General features: G+C 47.9%; 1 protein-coding gene across 1 annotated transcript in view; it reads right to left on the reverse strand.

Moving 5' to 3' along the window:
* Positions 1–18,957, reverse strand: part of RHOT2 (ras homolog family member T2) — a 410,048-nt gene that overhangs the window by 80,443 nt on the left and 310,648 nt on the right. Inside the window, exons 17-18 of the mRNA XM_086941319.1 lie at positions 5,041–5,163; positions 4,542–4,744 (exon numbers count right to left, since the gene is read on the reverse strand). Coding sequence (XP_086797445.1) covers positions 4,542–4,744; positions 5,041–5,163 — 326 coding nt within the window. The remainder of the gene's footprint in view (positions 1–4,541; positions 4,745–5,040; positions 5,164–18,957) is intronic.

Below are 18,957 nucleotides of genomic sequence, written 5' to 3' on the forward strand. Positions count from 1 at the left end.
TCCTGGCTGCAGGTGCTCACTCGAGTGGCTTAGGCATGCCCCATTTCTTTACCAGCACAGACTGTGGCTACGTCCAATGACCTGTGCTTTCACCACACACATCTGCCTGTTATTCCCAGTATTCAAGGCTCACACAGGGACAGAGGCTGACATGGTACGGCAGGATCTTCCTCTCTGGCCGTATACCGTCCACCTTCCCTCAGACCTGCCGTAAACTGCCAGAGTTCCGTCACTTCAGAGCACTGCTTTTCCGTCTTCACAGTTCCTCTTAGTCCACTGCACAGGAGCATCGACTTGCATTCTCCCAGCCACTGCACTTCTCAGTCGAACGCCTAATATAAGTGGCACCTAATCTAGATGGCTCATATCCACGGGTTTGCTTCTAGGGCAGATGAATAATTTTGATTCTGTGCTGGCAAGGATGTGTTGGGATTGTTGTGAGCCTGGTCAGAACGGTATTTGGTTGCATCTGCTATCGTAGGCCTCTAGGCCATGCACCCTCTGGGGCCTTTCTTATATAGAGGTATTGTATTATTATACTTTTTGTTTATATACACTTTCTCAGGCATAACTCACTTTATCCTGCTCTATAATGCCTTTTATGTTATGAGTTCACAGTTTATATTGGGGAAACGTATGATAGGTTTACGGGGGTTAGGCCAACTCCTCCTAATTAAATTGTAATCTACTATAGTCAATCAATCAGTACATGTATTATGCGCTTATCACCACAGGAGTATTCAGGCGCTGCGTGGGGTGGGGCTATTCTAACAAACAGGTCGAGGCCGCTCCTGAATTCGCCGAGGGCGGGAGAGGTTCGGAGGAGGATGGGGTGGTCGTGCCAGGCCTTGGAAGCGAGGAGGTATAATGCCCATCCTCCGGCTCGCGTGCAATGGATGCGGGGGATGGAGGCGAGGGCCAGAAAGGCAGACTGCAGGAGTCTGGTGGAAAGTCAGGCTGTTGTTCAGGTATTATGGTCCTGTGTTGTGAAGACTTTGTAGGAATGTGCAAGCAGTTTGAAGTGGTATCTCATCGTGACAGGGAGCCAGTGCAAGCTACAGAGGTGGGGGGGGGGGGGGGGGGGTGATGTGGGATTGTCTGGGCAGGTAATGTGATGACTAGTGATGAGGGCTTGTGTGATGGTTCTTCTGGTGTCTATTGGGATCCACCTTAAGACCCTACGGAGCATTCGGAGGGTGCTGATCAGGTGTAGAAAACCAAATTGACCTGTTGTCTCATGGAGAGCTTGCGGTCAAAGAGGATACAGAGGTTGTGGGCATCAGTGGCTCAGTAGTGGTGTGTGTGTGTGTGTGGGAGGGGTGGGGGGGGGGGGGCGGGGGGGGGGGGGCGGGTGCTGGTCCGAGGTCGGAGTGTTTGTTTCCTAGAGTTATAGTGCTAGTTGTATTGTCCTAATGCACTTAGGTAAAGATGTACAACCCTTTTTACGCTCGCAAGCGAGAGATCGGCCCATTTGCGACTGCACTAAAGGGCTAATGGCATATACAGATGCAATTTTGCGAGTCACTGACTCACAAAATAGCTTTTGCAACTCTCGCTATTAGGAAGGGGCATCCCTTCCTAATAGCGAGACTCACTGCCACGTACTATTGTTTTGCAACCACATTTATGGTGGCAAAACACTCACAGTTTACCACCTACTTCAAGTAGGTGGTAAACCACTTGAAAGTGAGTGTGTGAGAAAATATTTTTTAAGAGCAGGCAGTGGTCCCAAGGGTTCATTCTAATGGATCAAAATAGCTAACATGTGTTTCGCACTTTCTTGGTCTGCAAGCCGGGGCCTTTTTTCAAGGCTTAAAGCATGAAGGTCCTTGTGTTTTTTATTCCAGCATCATCAAACAAGGACGCAGGGACACAAGTTTGAACAGGGCAATATGCCAAAAACCGGATTACCACAGGACTCTTTGTAAGCACTAAATTGGCTCATATAAGCAATACTAGAAATGTATGAAGTTATAAGTGAACGATTTGGACAGTACAAAAAGCACAATAACTTTGGGAAACAAACACTCGCTATAGTAGATTATTAGACTTTTCAATTTGGATTGTGTTTTGTTTCAATGCAACACTCATTTGGTTTAGATGCCAACGCCTGGTGCCAGTAGACTCAGTTTTCTACTGAGCTCCTAGACTGCCTCTAAGTAGCATGTTTCTGCAGTTTGGTCCATAGGGTTTCCTTTGATTTCAAAGTGGAGTGCTTTGTGGTAATACTCCAGTTTCCTCATTATGCCAACGTCTCATTATGCCAAACGTCTCATATGTGGACCAATCTTCACTTTTTAACAGGATGTAATTGATTACAGTTACCTCACTCCTTGCACTATGAATGGGAATTCATAGGTAAATCTCTTTGTTGGAGTGACTCACCAAAACCAAGCCTTCTCTTGTGCTGAAGCTCTCCAAATAGTTACCTCATAAATATGCATTATGAAATGTATAGATTTGGAAGATGGAATTCCCAAAGAGTTTTTCAACCCAACTGTGGACTCTGGGTTATCTTACCAAAAAAACAATCTTGTTGTTGAAATCCCTGCACATGAGGAAACATGGTTGGTCTCTGCTGGCCTATTCATCGCCTCCCTAACAAAATCTAACACTATGCATTAAGTGTCGCTATTGGCCCGATGTCTATACACATTAATCACTCACAAGACCGGCTTGTCAAGCACGGCGATGTCACACATTTTAATGTTGTTATCCAGGCCTCCCCAGTTCTTTACTCATCTGAAAGTTCCCAACTCAAAGGGCAATTTGGAGTCCCAGCTGATCTTTGCTCTTGTTTCCTTAGTCGCACATTTTGTGAATCTTGCACAGTCAATATCCCCCATGGTGCTGAAGACAAAGTTTCTTGCCAAATCAATATTTCCTATGATACTCTGTCGGTGTTGCCCCTCCCAGTTTTTGGTGAATGCCTGGAATATTCCCAAAGACCTAAGCATGATAGAAAAACATTTTGATTGTATCTTCAATGAAAGAGCCATGCTGCAGAACCACCTGGGACAGGATCAGCAGCTGAAATGGAAGCTGGCAGTGAGCAGCTTAAAGGAACTTTGGAGATTCTGGAATGTCAATGACAGATACAGACTGGATTCAGAACTCAGAAGAAAGAACCAGGATAAGAAGCATACATCCCACTGATTTGGGATATCCATCCGCAGTCTATTAATCTATTGCTCGCAAATGGCACAACTCTAACAGCAGAGTGCTAATTTTTCATTCAAGATGTGGCCTCTCTTAAATTCCTCTATACTGCCATCCTTAATGGTAGCTTACAATCAGTAATGTTTGCGTTCTATAAATCATGGACAGTTGTTATATTTAAGATTTGTAAGTTTGCATTCAGGTTTCGAGTGCTCTGGCTTTTCTAGAAGATGATCATCTGGTTCAGTGATGTCACACTGTGCTTTAGATATTACCTGGAGAGTTCAGACTGTAGCAACGCTATGGAAAATTGCAAAGAAACCAGTGTTTCTTTCAATCCAGGGGAGGAGCTTGAAGCATGCCTCCTTTAGAACTGTAGCAAAATGTCAACATTTTGCAATTAATTTTATTCACCTTCCTATGAACCAGCAACAGACAAAATGCCCAAGAGATAACAACTGGAAAATTAATGATTTCACACCTGCTGCTTATTCCAGTTGGATAACTTCCCCGACAGAAGTATACCTTCTGCTCTCGATATGCTAGCAAAAGTCTTCAGTTACTTCTCTCTAAGGGCAATGTGTAGGTAATTTGTGTTTTGCGATTCTCAAATTACGATTTTTAGGGAATCGCAATTAGAGAATCGCAAAACGCAAAGTAGATAGGATTAGCAAAAATGTTTGCGAATCCTACTTATTCCTTATATGCGAATCGCAAATTGAGATTCCCAAATAAGGAATACCTTCTCATTCATTCCTATGGGCTAGAAGGCCCATAGGAATGAATGGGAAGACATTCTCAATTTGCAATCCTCAATTAGAGAATCGCAAATTGAGAATGCAATTTCAGGGTTGTAAGGGTGTCAATAGGACACCCTTTTGCACCCCTGAAATGAACATGTGTTCACATGTGGCCCACATACATGCCCTAAGGGCATGTATGTGACCCACATGGCACTTTGTAAAATGCCAAAAAGTGCATTTTTCAAAGAAATCGCAAAATACCACTAACCTGAAGTTGGTGGTATTTTGCGATTCTTTAAGCCAAAATTTGCACAACTTGGGAGCTTCCTACATTGCATTTAAGGAATCATAATTTGCGATTCCTTAAATGCAATAGCAAAATGCTGAAATTATGCGAATTTCAGCATTTGCGAGCGCAATTAGGCTTCCTACATATGGCCCTAAGTCCTATACTCTTCTGGCTTTGCATTTGCGACTCTCTTCATCAACATCCCTGAATAGCTTCCAACGTCTCTCCCAGTTATGCTCTCTACTCTGCTGCACTCAGTGAACCCTTCTCCCTCATGAAGCAACAGATCTTCACTGCATATCCTCGCCATTACTGTGTGCCCCCAATCAAATGACTGAACAGTTACTCACGGGAAGGCAGCCGCTGTGGCCAGCTTAGTATAGATGGTGGCATCTGGAGGTCCAAGGCTGTCGCAGGTGATGTGGAATGGCAGAGGTAGCCGGTGCTTGTAGCAGAACTCAGCCACAGATATTCCATGCTGCTGTTTCAGTTCGGGCAGATCGCATTTGGAGGCCACAAAGAGGCAGGGGATCTGACTATCCATATAGTGTTGCTGGGGGAAGAGACAAAGAGTAAGTGAAAGAGTGTAAACCACACAACACAAAATGTACAAGCAAACTTTGCAAAGAGACAAACTTTTGTGCAGCAGTATAAATGAAAAGCAGGGGGCAAGCAAAGTCCAGAGTGGACACATCAGACACTGAATCATTTGGTCCCCTTTAGATGTCAAAGGTCCAAAGAAGCACCAAAACGCAGATGTTATGATCGCCAACATTGAGAAGAATGGCCTCTAGCTTCCCCATCAAGTAATGCCAAACTGCGAGGCCTCTAGGTAAGGCTGGAGGTTACCTTGTAAATACTAGAGCAGTAGTTAAAGGACTTTGGATCGTTGACATTGTACATTAGGCAGGCAACATCACAGGCTGCATCAGCAGCCTTCAGGAACTCCATGTCCACATCCACCTCATGGAGCTAGGGAGAAGAAGAACAAAGAAGTAGAGATATTTAACACTGAACCCTGTAAAACTGTATAGGTGTAGCATTACTGGCACCATCCCTGAAGCTGAAACCCCAAAAGGGTGATAACAATGATACCCAGTGACTTTGTCTGGATACATATGGATCCAGGATGTTGTAACCACTCTCCAATACATGCGCCACAGAGTGGCTGTTCACATGTAAACATTCAAATGCTCTTCAAAACCTGTGAGACTTCATAACCTCCTTCTCAACACCTATCTAGGTGAAGACCTGATTTGGAACATATCCCTGTGCTGTTTATTCTCCAGATATCTTAGCAAGTGGATCTTCGAAGTGAGGTGGCATCTGTGGAACCAATTCTTTTTTTGAGCCCACTCTTTGAGGCGCGAGAGCGGAACCCTTTCCCTCTTTAGAAGGATGCTGTAACAACTTAAAAAATTGGGCCTAACGCTTGAAGTTACGATACTTAATAGAAGGCATATTACTTCAAAGTATTGGTTCAAAACATATGTGGTACACACTCTCAAGTTATGAAATTAACACTCACTGTAAACACATACGTCTATGGAAGAGGGTGGGTGCATGTGGATCTACAGCGCTACACTCTATGAAAAGATGCTTATAGATAAAGTAACATTTTATATCCGTATCATATGCTGCTGCAGATACACATGCTCTGCATAACCTGTAAAGCAGCACCCTTCCACTAGTGGTGGCTAGCGCATGAATGATGCAGATGCCTAGAATATGGTCCTAAGGACCATCTGACAAACCATAGCCTATTGTATGGCTAAGATATCCACACTATGTTTGGTGTACGTGTGTTTGCCGTTGACTGGGTAGCTGCTTAAGATGTCAGCTAGGAGCCTATTGACCAGGAATTTCATAGTTGCAGCCTTTTTACATGTACAGTGAGCACTGGATGTGACATGCAGGTTTCTCTTGGGTTCATGATAGTAAGTTTAAATGCTCTGATGAGCCATCAAGCAAAACCAGGTTTAGATATAAGCTGACCCTTGTGATGGTTTGCAAAGTCTACAAGTAGCTGGTCTGCTTTGGGGAATGACTTGGCTCTGTCAATGAAATACATGCGAGCATGTTTAACACCTAGTATGAGAAGAGCTCTCTGCTACCAAGTCTGGTGGGGAAAAGAAGACTGGGAGTTCTATCATTTGGTTAAGGTGGAAAGGGAAAGCCATCTTAGGAAGGAACTTCGTGTTAGTTTTAAGTACTATTCTGACCTTGTGAACCTGAATCAAGGGTTCCTGAAGTATGAGGGCTTGCAATTCACTAATGTGTCTAATAGAAGTTATTGTGATGAGGAAGGCCACTTTACAGGAAAGTTACAGGAGATTGCAAGAGTGCAAGGCTTCAAAAGGGAGACCCATAAATCTAGTAAGGCTAGGCTAAGGTTCCACATTGGGGCAGAGAGAACCCTGGGAGGAATAATCATGTTCAGTCCTCCCAAAAAGGCTTTAATGAAAGGTATGAGGAAGAGGGAAAAATGTTCACTGTTTACATGTAAGCTGCTATGGCTGCTAGGGGAGTTGTTTCGAGGAACAGGTTAAGCCTGACTTTTCGCGATGGAGCAAGTAGTAGCAGATATCATAAACTGCAGGTTTAGGGGTCCTGGTGTTTGGGAATGCAGTACTGGACAAAACATTGCCTCTTTGCAACACAGCAGGCACTTGTGGTTGACTTGTGAGATTCTGGTAGGATGTACATGCACTCCTGTGGGAGTCATAGGTAAGGTAACTCCAGGACCTCAGGTGCCAAACTGATAGATTGCGCTGTGTGATGGTTCCTGTTAAGAAGGTCCAGCCTCTGTGTGAGCTTTTCGTGTGGACTGACTGACATCTCCTGAAGTGCTGACTACGCAAACTATATTGCATTTTATCTATATACAACAAAATTGATTCACGTTTTTGTTCAATCATATCATTATTTAGAATATGACAATTTATTATATATTCAGTTCGAGGAATTCAGCATAGACAGTGGTTGGGTTACAAAGGAATATGCAATATAAACATCTTAAGTTCGTCCACCCACCCTTCGTCCTGGTAACCGGTTGCGAAATCTGTAAATAGGGAGCTGTGTGTGTGAGAATTCATGAGTTTCCATCCTCATTCCATAAAAGACACTGATTGTGCTACTACCGTTGCTGCAGAGTGCATCAGTGGGGGGCTGTGCTGTCACCATGCAACCACAGTTGAAGGTGTACGAGACCACAAATCTGGAACAGTGGGAGGGAGGGAGAACTTGTCTACCCAAGTTGTCTATGTAGGTAGTTCTAGTATATCCCTCTCCCCGGCTCCTCATCCTGCGCTCTTAACTCTTTTAGTAATGTGTCACACTCAAGCGATATGTTTTTTTTCGGCAGGCCTTTATATTCCTCCAATTGTAAAGCCCCACTCTTACCCAGACCCCCACTCTTACCCAGACCCCAGGGTACAATTCTGCCATTGATCCACACGTGGAGCCTGCCAAGACTTCTGGTGTCTCGTTATTGGCCTTTTTGCCAACAATATGCTTAATCAGAAAAAGAGGGCCACTGTATTCCAGTGGTTTAGATCAAGGCGTGGCTACCTGAAGGCCAAGCTTAGGAATTTTGCAATCTTGGGGGTGGCAAAGAGGTCTATAGAGTGCCTCAATATTGGAAGAAATGGAGCAGTACCTGTGGGTAGAGTTCCCACACATGGACTTGTTGATGTTTCTTTCTGAGCAAGTCCTTCAGGTCATTGTCCAGCCTGGGAAGTACTTTGCCATCAAGTGAATGTGGTGAGGGAGCACCCAATATCAGATTGTTTGTGCCAAGAGGGCAAGAGAGAGAGAGTGTCACTTAGCTTCTGTAGGTAAAACATGGCAGTCATATTGTCTGTCCTGACTTCAACTACTTTGCCCCAGATGAGTAGAAGGAGGCCTGAAGAGCAAGGCAAATGGGCAAAAGCTCGAAGTAGCTGAAGTGGTGGCCCTTCTGGTAGGAGGTCCACGCTCACTGTTAATCTGATCTGATTGAGGTGGGCGCCCCACCCAGCTTCAGAATCACCCGTGGTAATGGTGATCAATCAAGTTCTAGAAAACGCTTGCCCACTGCAGAGAGCGATTTACATTGGCCATAACCAACACTAGATCCTCTATTTGACCCTTCACCTCTGACCATTGTGCTGAGTGTCACTGCTGCAGCGGGCTCATGTGTAGCCAGCCTCTGGGTACAATGGCGATACATGAAGCCATCATGCCCAGGAGGCGCATTACAGTTCGGACTATGAGATGACCATGTGGCTGAAATAGAGGTACAAGCTAATCAAATGCCAAGACCTTTAGCAGGCTGCGGTAAGCTTTGCCTATAACCAAACAGAGTACTGCTCCTAAGAAGGGATGGATTTGAAGAGGCTGTGGAGGGAGTTTGGTGGCGTTTAGGGTGAACAGGAGGCTGGGGAGAGCAAGTTGGTGGTCTGGGTATGAGAAAGGCATTGTTCCCTGCTTGCACTCTAATCTTTAAGTGGGCAGTGACCACAACTAGCCACTTGGTGAAGACACTTGGGGAAGTGGTATCGCCAAATGGAAGTAATTTGAACTGGTAATGACAACCACTTACGACAAAGCACAGGTGGGCAGAATGAATGGGGATGTGGAAGTAGGCATCCTTGAGGCCTATTGCTGCCATGAAGTCCCTTGTAGAAGCACATAGATGATATCCTGCAGCATCACCATATGGAAATGTTCAGGGAGGATGCATGTGTTGAGAAGCCTGAGGTCCAGAATGGTCCTGAGAGACTCATCCTTTTTGGCAAGGAGGGAGTAAAGGAAGTAAACCACCTTGCCCCGCTGGAGAGGAGATGGTAGTACCCAGAAGTGAAGGCCCCTTTGCCGGAACTTCCTTAGCCCCTGCCCGTTGTTGTTGCCACTGTAGGTACCCCTGGTGTACCCATGTTGTGATTGCTGCTGCTTTAGGTGTGCTGCTGATAGGATGGAGTAAGGTCTAGGAAAGTGATCTTGGAACCTGCCCTATACTGCTATACTGGTGTGTACGAAAGGAGCTCATATGGTTTGCAGTCTGAACGGCACCTATGGCTCTGGCTGTGTCCATGTCCTCTTATCTTATCTTATCTTAAGGGGGTTTTGTATAGCGCTCTGTCACCATAGGTTTCCTGGCACTGATTGAGTGCTGAGAGGTGTAGGCGCGGGGGTCTAGTCAGACTGTGTGAAAAGGCAGGTTTTCAGGAGTTTTCTGAATTCCAAAAGAGAGTTGGAGGATTTGAGCGAGAGGGGCAGCGTGTTCCAGAGATTGGGGGCCAAGTGAGCGAATCTACGGCCACCAAATTTTTAAAGCTTGATTGGGGGGGGTGACTAAGAGCTGGCGATGAGAGGACCGTAGGTTGCGTACCGGACAGTAGGGAGTGACCAGGGACTTAAGGAAGGCGGGAGAAGTCCCGGAGACGGTTTTGAATGCCAGGCAGCCGATCTTAAATGCAGCCCTCCGTTCAACCGGCAGCCAGTGGAGTTTGCGAAGTAATGGCTTCGCAGACTGCCACTTCGGGGTTTTATAGGCCAGTCTAGCGGCCTGGTTCAGTACAATTTGGAGCCTGTAAAGAAGGGATTTGGGTAGACCATGGTACAGAGAGTTTGAAAAATCCAGGCGGGAAAGCACCAGGGCAATCAGAACTTGTATCAAAGCCTTGTATCCTCCTTTATCTCTTTCAGTCTCTGGTCAACCTGTGGCCTGAAGAGGTGTTCGCATGCTGTTGGACCTTGCATCTAAACCCTGAGATGTGGAGCCACACATGGCATCTTATCAGGAAGCTAGTTTTAATCCCTCAGGACGTGGTGTCAGCCACATCTAAGACGCAGGTGATGATGGCGTTGGAGATGGTCTTTCATTCCTCAACCAACTCCTCCTCCCTAGTCTTATCTGAAAGGTGCCCGATGACCTAATGCATCTCATCTCAAGGTGCTCTATAGCACCTCGAGAACATGCAGAGTTGGCAATACTCCAGCGGGTGGCATCCCTTACCACTACAATTTCCCCTGCAGCATCTAGCTTCTTACTCCCTGTCAGGCAAGGTAGTATTGTCTGTGGTTGGAGGATTGGCATGCTCCACCACCAAGGAATCAGGAGGGATATGACCCATAATGTAAGGTGTGTTGTTGGGGGAGGGTTTTTGCTTCTTCTCCACCCGGGGACCAGTTCCTTGAAGGTGTCTGTGGTGGATTTCAGCATACCCTTCAACATGGGGAGGAATTGGACTATTATCTGGGACATAGACAGTGTCTTTACTAAGAAGTCATCTTCCTCGTGGTGGACAAGCACGTTCACTTTATGGAATGTGTCCACCCTCTGTGTCACCTTGCGTTATACTGTGGCATCATCTGGGTGATGCCTTAACCATGTAGTGATCCAGGTCAGGATCTCCCAGGGGATCAACATAATAGTTGTCCCACGGATAGTCAGTGAGCACCGGATCGAATGGTGCATCATAAAGGTTGGTAGGGTGCAAAGGACTACCTTTCCCTCAAGAGGACTTTGTGTAGTGAGATGGTGATGTAGGGTAGGAGGTGCAGAAAGGAGAGTGCTAGTGCCCCTGTGACTTCTGTGCCTATGAGCTCAGGGAAGCTGTAGAGCCAACTCCTCCACAAAAGTTAATCTCCTCTTCCAAGGCATTATCTCTGTGGGTCTAGGAGGCAGCTTAATGGAGATTTTCCCAGCCAAAAGATGAATAAACAAATACTTCGGTCTTGCATCCAATTCTTCGAAGCGACTGGAAGATGTGTTGCTCCAAGTCATCAGAGCCCACCATACACAGCGTCTTCAACGCCAACAGGGATTTTGGGACTGATAGGCTCTTTGAATCCAACAGGGTCTTCAGTGTTGATGGTCATTTCGGAGCCGGTATCGACTGGGCCCTCTGCTTCGCGGATGCCCGGAGTTTACGCAGTATCTTTCGGCTCAAAGGCCGAAAAAGATCAGTGCCGGTATGTGGGAGCACCTTCTGTTCTAAAGACTTGAGTTGGGGCCAACCAGAGCCCCATGGTGGGGGAAGACCAGAAGCCGGAGTCATTGCAGAAGAGGTTGACGTACAGCCTACTCAGGAGTTATCCTCTGCCTTGACATGAAGTCATTTGGTAGGCCTGGTGAGTATCTGTGCCGACCATACTCATGAATCTGGCTGAGGTCTTGGTCCAGAAGGAGTGGAGGAGGCCTCTGGTTCCTCTTCCTCAAAATCTCAATTGGAAGAGAAAGCAATCTCTAGACTGTGCGATGGCTGGTGGGGTGTAATGTCCGAGGGGCACCTTCCATGACATCAGGTGAGATATGTTCTCCAAAAATATTGGGTGTGCAATCGTAAGCTTGCCTCCGCATCATCTGTTGTGCCCACCTTCTCTCTCGCCGGCACCGAAGAGTCTTGTTCGAACTAAAGGTAAGGCAGGCCCGCACATAGAGTTGGCATCTGGAATGGGGCACAGGTTACACACCTGTGGTGGTTGGTGCACAGGAATTTCGTGCAGCTCTAAGGACAATACTGGAAGGGCACCCTTTCCATCACTCTGCGCACATTTTTCACAGAGACATCTTCAAGAAGGGGGCAAACGCCCAGTGAAAGGCCTGAGGCTGTGCTGGTTAGATGTGGATGGTGGGTCAGTATCAAAGAAGAGACATCAGGAAACTCAAAAAGAGTTACGTTTCTTCTTCAGAAATTGAAACAACTGGTTAGCCCTGATGAAAAGCTAGATAATTCACCATATTCAGAGCCCCGTCAGTAGACATCCAAATGCGATGGCGGAAAAAAAAAAATGGAGTTGGTGCCCATGTGCATTATCAACTAAAGGTGGAGTCACCATATACCCTGAGACTCAAAAAACGTATTTAAAGGAAAACGACTTGAAAAATGTCTGAGCCCAGCACAAGATGGCAGGTATATGCAGAGCATGTGTATCTTCAGCAACACATGCTACGAACATTACGATTCTGGCCCCATAAGCATTTTTTTAAAAAACATAATAAGGCCTTCAGTGGTGTATTCTGAGATAACACACATTAGCCCAAACCTGTATGGTTATCAATTTGACATCAACAATTCTTGGTGAAGGAATAAAAGTTAAAATCCCTTTCATCCTGTAAGCACATTAGAAAGAGTTTTCTACACCTCAGCTCATGCTCGTTTTAGACAACGGCAGCAACACAAGTCAACACAATACTAAGTTACTGGGAACTTTACAACCTACAGATGTGAAGAGATTGTCTGAAGCAAACAATAAATTGATAAACTGATTAGGCTTGACAGCATTCAGTCAAAATGGATTCCATCTTCGATCCTTTATGGACGCAGTCAACAAAAAAGTAGGAGCAAACTTCCTAATGCAAATAGTTTATCTTTACAGCAACTGCAGTTCAGTGATTGTAAAGCAGCATTTATACAAATGAAATCATGAAGGTGGAGCTTAAACTGTAAAATAATAATTGCAAGGGGGGAATGTGTTCCTTAAGTGACAACCACCAGGAATGCTGAATGCCATGGTTAAGGAATACCAATTCTGATAGTTTTGATTCCACTGCATGTCTCTTTTTCAACAACCTTTCACTTCCTGTGTCTTTAACTCACTCTTGCAGGTTCTTTTTCATAACCCCCTTTTTCACTTTTCCTAGATTTCCCAACTCTACCTCCATTCTCCTTTCTCCCTTTTCTGCCTTTCTCTCCTGCTCTGGGTCAAAATGAAATGATGAAAGTAAGCCCTGGTCCCTAGAAATGAGTGCTGGTGCCCACCATCAGCAGTCACCAGCACAGACATAGAATTGCACAGTTATGTTGTGACACACACTAGAGACTTACGTGGACAAAATCGAAAGTCATGCAGAATCCATTTGTTTGGAGGTAGATCCCCAAAATCCATCACTGAGTACTGAATTCGACGGGCTTCCTTTCATTCACACATTGGATAAGTGGGTGAAAACACACAAGCAGGCACACAGGATTAATGAATAAGTAAGTAATGATTTAGCCAGCAGCCAGGTCATAGTGGCCAATTGGTCCTATGACTGGTCCTGTATCACTAAAAAAGCGTACTTTCTCTGTTTGCGCCACAACGCTCCTTAAAAAAGGAGTGCCGGGTGCAAACCGGTAAAGGGTGTCCTATTATGATAAATGTGCTGCTCTCAGGGCAACCACGAACTGCAGCGCATTCAAGTGAAATACAAAGCGGCTGCTACAAAGTCACTTGTGTTACACAGTGCAGGCAGCAAGCAGCCTGCACTTTCATGAAGGATAGAGAACCCCATGCAGGCGGGTGCAGTGAGTGAGTGACTGCACCAGCCAGCAGGGGGATCGATGAGGAGGGGGGTTCAGTCCACCTGCTAAGTTTGTGTTTGCCTCGGTGCCCATGTCCGTAATATGGTGCGGGCGCGTAATTATCACATTTGCATGGGATCACGTCCCCATTTTTTTTTAAGACCTGGCTTGGCAGCTCGGGCTAGACTGTTCCCATGAGGCACAGGGTCAAGACTGATTTGCATAAAGCTGGGTCTGAACTGAGGTGGCGAAGTGAGCTAAAGAATGATGAGGAATTCAACCCAGATCTGTGACTGGGGAGAGTGTCTGAAAAGTTTCCGCGCTCCGTCCATCATCTCCTTGAGTTTGATTTTGGGTTTTCTCCAGTGATCTCCTTCTTTGCAGCTAAAAGCATTTGAGGCACAGCTGTTAAGTCTCTTCTCAACAGTACTACCTCAAGATAAGCTGGTATTGGGAGGCCAGCTGCCTATTTTATATAGCTCAGTACCCCTTTCCAAAATAGCTCTATCACTTAGCATGACCATCATATATGTATGTAATACCCCTCTGCGTTAGAGCCTCTCCAGCAATTGTAGTCTGTGTTCTGGAAGAGGAGTTGCAGCTTTTTCGGTGTCGGGTACCAATCATACATGATTTTGTGTCCCCTTTCCCTTCCCTGAACACTAGACATTTTTGGGATATCACAGCAGAGTCTGGTACACTCACCCCTAGTTAGCTCTATGCCAAAGTCTTTCTTCCAATTCTGCATGTAGCCTTGCCAAGGTTGTTGGGAAGGGTTTCAAGTCTTGATAAGATGAACAAGTTACTTACCTTCTGTAACGATATATCTGTAAGAAACATTAGTTAGTTATAGATTTCTTACCTTAGAATTAATGCCAGGCGCCAGACTGGATCCAGATTTTTTTTTCGTCAGCAGTACCTCTGCACTTTGGAAGGTGGAGTCGGTCGGCTCCGCGTCCGTCGTTGGTTTCATGGTTGCAGGATGACGTCGCGGCAGCTACTTAGACGTCGCCCTCACGTGCTGACGTCAGTTCTGTACACGACTTTCTGCGCCAGAAATACAAAGCCATGCAAGACACTTACCACTGGTGCACAAAACTAGGGCCCTGAAGGGATGTCCTTAACCCAAGAAATCAGTTTGCAAAACGGGGAGGATGGATGGGGCAGTAAGGAAGCTATAACTAACTAATGTTTCTTACAGATATATCGTTACCGAAGGTAAGTAACTTGTTCAGCTGAAAGAAACAAGTTAGTTATAGATTCCTTACCTTAGAATAAATACCTCAGCAATACCAACCCCGGTGGTGGGTTTGCGAACCAAGATCACATCAGAAAGTCCTGGAGAATAGAACGGCCAAAGAAACTGTCCCTCCGGACTTGACTGTCGTAGCTGCCTGACAAATGTCATTCAGAGGATCTCCACGTCCCAAAGCAGTAGTTCCTGCCGTTGCCCTGGTAGAATGGGCGCGCAGCCCCACTGGAAGCTCCTTCTTTGCCAGAGAATAACAGGCGTTGATACACAAGACGACCCATCGGGAGGTAGTCCGCTTGTGTACGGCCGGCCCTTTTTCAGCACCCATGTATCCAACAAAGAGCTGATTGTCCACCCAGAAATGTTTCGTTCGATCCAAATAAAAGGAAAGCGCACGTTTTGGGTCCAGATGATGGAGCCTCTCTTCCTCTTTCAAAGGATGCAGAGGCGTAAAGAAGGTGGGCAAAGTGATAGTGTGCCCGTTGTGGAAGGCAGTGACAACCTTTTGATAGGAAGGATGGACAGGTCATGAGGACAACTTTGTCTGGATGTACAGAGAGAAAAGGAGGCTTAGAAGAAAGCGCCTGGAGCTCATTCACACGTCTGGCAGAGGTGATGGCCACCAAGAACCAGGAGGGTTCAAGTCCCACTGAGGCATAACGAAAGGAATAGGAGGAAAGAGATGAGTTATGCCTTTCAAGAAACTATTTACAACCGGGGACTTGAAAAGGAAGGGCTGATCTGGAAGCCGAAGGAAGGCAGAGATGGCCGAAAGATAGCCATTGATAGTGCCCAGAGCAGAGCCCTACTGGGCTAAAGAAAGAAACAAGAGAACCTCAGAAAGAGGGGTAGATAGGGGATCCACAGCCTTTGCTGTGCACCATGCCACAAACGTGTTCCACCGCCAGGCGTATAGATTCTTAGTGGAGGGACGCCTGGCTGCCAAGATTACATCACAGACTTCAGGAGGCAGGTAGAAAGACGTCAACTGCCGCCACTCAATCTCCACGCAAGCAGGCGGAGGCTGGACAGGTTCGAGTGGAGGACCGATCCCTATTGCTGCAAGAGAATATCCTCCTGAAGAGGCAGACGGGTTAGAGGATCGATGGCCATGTTGAGCAGCTCGGGATACCAGACTCTTCGTGCCCAATCCGGAGCCAAAAGGATGACTTGGGCCTGGTCGCGCCTGATTTTTTTCAGCACTCGGGCAGAAGTGGTATAGGCGGAAAGGCGTACAACAGACCTCAACTCCATTCGCAACAAAAAGCTTCGCCTAGCGAGTGCCGCCTTGGAAATTCCAACCTGCAGAACTGCTGACATTGCACGTTCTCTTCGGTGGCGAATAGATGAAGCCAAAGCTCTCCCCACTGTTGAAAGAGACTTTGCACCACCTTGAGTGAAGACACAATTCGTGATCCATCATGCACCTGCGGCTGAGTTTGTCTGCCCTGGCGTTCAGGGAAGCTGCCAGGTGTTGAACCACCAGGGATATTCCCTGATTTTCCAGCCATGTCCAGAGGCGGAGGGCCTTCTGACAGAGGGTTCACGACCCCACCCGCCTTGTTTGTTGCAGTACCACATGGCGGTTGTGTTTTCCAAGAACACCTGCACTACTCTTCCACGGAGAGGAGAGGCCTCTGATCTCCGCCTCTCCCATGTGGCCGCCCCACCCCAGCGGGGATGCGTCCTTCACCACTGTGTATTCTGGTTGGGGAAGAGAGAGGGATCTGACCCAATCCTGGTTTGTGAGCCAACACTAAAATTGCATTGCAGTGCCCTCCGAGATCTGGACACAATAAGACAGACTCCAATGATGCTGCGCCCACTGGAACTTCAGGTCCCACTGCAGAGCCCGCATATGACACCTGGCATGATCGACTAGCAGGATGCAGGAGGCCATGAGGCCCAGCAGCCTCAGGGTCAATCTGACTGAAACATGAGATAGAGGCTGAAAGATCGGAATCATTGCCTGAATATCCCAGACTCGCTGTTCGGGAGGGTAGATCCGAAACCGCGTCATGTCTAGAACCGCTCCAATGAAGAGGAGCTTCTGATAGAGAATCAGTTGGGACTTCGGGACATTGATGGAGAACCCCAGCGACTGCAGGAGGTTGGCCGTAGTCTGGAGGTAGGAAACCACTGCCTGGGGCGTGCCCGCCTTCAACACCCAGTCGTCGAGATAGGGGAAGACTGAAACCCCTGATCTGCGCACATGAGCTGCAACCACCGCAATCACTTTCGTTAATACCCAAGGGGCGCTGGTAAGGCCAAAGGGGAGCATGGTGAACTGAAAATGCTCGTGGCCTACCGTGAACCGAAGGTAACGCAGGTGGGCTGGCAGGACGGGGATGTGAAAATAAGCGTCCTGCAAGTCCACCGCTACCATCCAGTCTTTCGAGTCGAGGGCAGACAAGACCTGAGTGAGCATCAACATCTTGAACTTCTCCTTCTGGAGGAAGCAGTTGACGTTCCTGAGATCCAAGATAGGACGCAGGCCTTTGTCCTTCTTGGGGACCAGAAAGTAGTGGGAATAACAACCACGACCGACTTCTGGGACAGGAACGCACTCAATGGCTTACTTGGCCAAAAGAGCCATAACTTCCTGCTGGAGAAGGTCCAGGTGATCCTCTGACATGCGGTGGAATTGTGGTGGCATGGCTGGAGGGGTAGCCTTGAAGGGAAGGGAGTAGCCCCTTTGTTCTATTTGCAAAACCCACCTGTCCAACGTGATGGAGCACTAGTGGGGGGAGGTGTTGGCGAATCCTGCCACCCACTAGCATTTGAAGGGCCTGAAATGTCGAACTAGGAAAGTTTGGAGGCTGCAGCAGAGGGGGAGGGGGGGCGGTGGGTATGGGGGTTGGTGGACTGGCCCGCCCGCTGGCCCCCGGAACCACGATGATTGTTCGCACGTCCCTGGCCGCGCCACGGTTGGGTAACTTGCTGCTGCCTGTGGCTCTGGGCGGACGTAGAAGGGCATCCCTTCTGTAGCCATGAAAGGGGTGAAAATCAGACTGCGCAGGGCAGGTGGAGAGGCCCAAGGCTTGGCTGTAGCCCGTGAGTCCTTGAAACGCTCTAGAGCGTTGTCTGCTTTGTCGCCAAAAAGGCGATGGCCATCTAAGGGCATGTCCATCAAGGAGTTCTGGGCATCCCCTGAAAAGCCAGTCCATCTCATTCAGGCTTAGTGACGGAGTGCTACTGACGTTGAAATGGTCTTGCCTAGAGAGCCGGCGGTGTCCATCCCAGAACGGATGGTAAATTCGCTGCATTCCTCCTGGCGGTGACAGCCTTGGAGAGCACTGGCCGGGCCTCCTCTGGACACTGAGGCAGCACCTGCGCAACCGTATCTCACACCGAGTGGGAATAGCGGCCCAAGAGACATGGGGTGTTTACCGACCGCAGTCCTCAGCTGGTGGAAGAGAACATTTTCTTTCCAAGATGGTCCAGCTTCTTCGATTGCCTTTCCGGTGGAGCGGTAGGGAATGTGCTCTTGGAAGTGGAGGCTTGGAACCAAGCTCTCTGGGGTGGGGTGTTGGGAGAGGAAAGTGGGGTCACCCGGAGCTCGGCGGTGGCGCCGGGCAATCATTCTGTCCCTGGGAGCCCCTGTGTTGGGCCTGGACCACGTGCCCAAAAAGGACCTAGGTGAGGGCCTCATTAAACGGCAGCAAGGGCTCCGCAGAGCTTGCAGTCGGTTGAAGCACCTGTCAGGAGGTCAGTCCTGACCGCCACCGTAGGAAGCTCGAGGTTGAGAGCCTTTGCCACCCTACGCAACACCACTGCGTATGACGCTCCCTCCTCTGTAGCCACAGTAGGAGGAGACAACATGGCAAGGTCAGGGGAGGTGTTGAGACCACTGGCATCCTCCAGTTCCTCTCTCCAGCCCTGTTCATCCAACTGGTTGGTCAGAGGGTTACCTGACCCCTCCCAGTCCTCCTCCTCCTCCTCATTCTGGTCGAAAAGGGACCTCAGGAGTGAACAGGGTCACAAAAATCCCACTTAGCGCCGGATCCGGTGTCGGGCGACACCGGTCCGGCTCCACGTTGGGATGGAGGCCGGGGCGTCAAAAGCGGTAGTGGTGCCGGAGGAAGCGGCGCAGCTGGAGGCATAATCAGGTCAACCGGCGCCGATCAGAATCCAGGCCTGGATCCAAGGGGGGCCTGCGGCGCCGGGGCTTGAGCCGTCGGCGGAGAATGCCTAGACCCTCCAGCCGAGTCCACGGGGCCTGAAGGCGCGCTGGCGGGTTCGAGC

Source organism: Lissotriton vulgaris, chromosome 10, assembly GCF_964263255.1.
Source record: "Lissotriton vulgaris chromosome 10, aLisVul1.2, whole genome shotgun sequence".
NCBI classification, from domain to species: Eukaryota; Metazoa; Chordata; class Amphibia; order Caudata; family Salamandridae; genus Lissotriton; species Lissotriton vulgaris.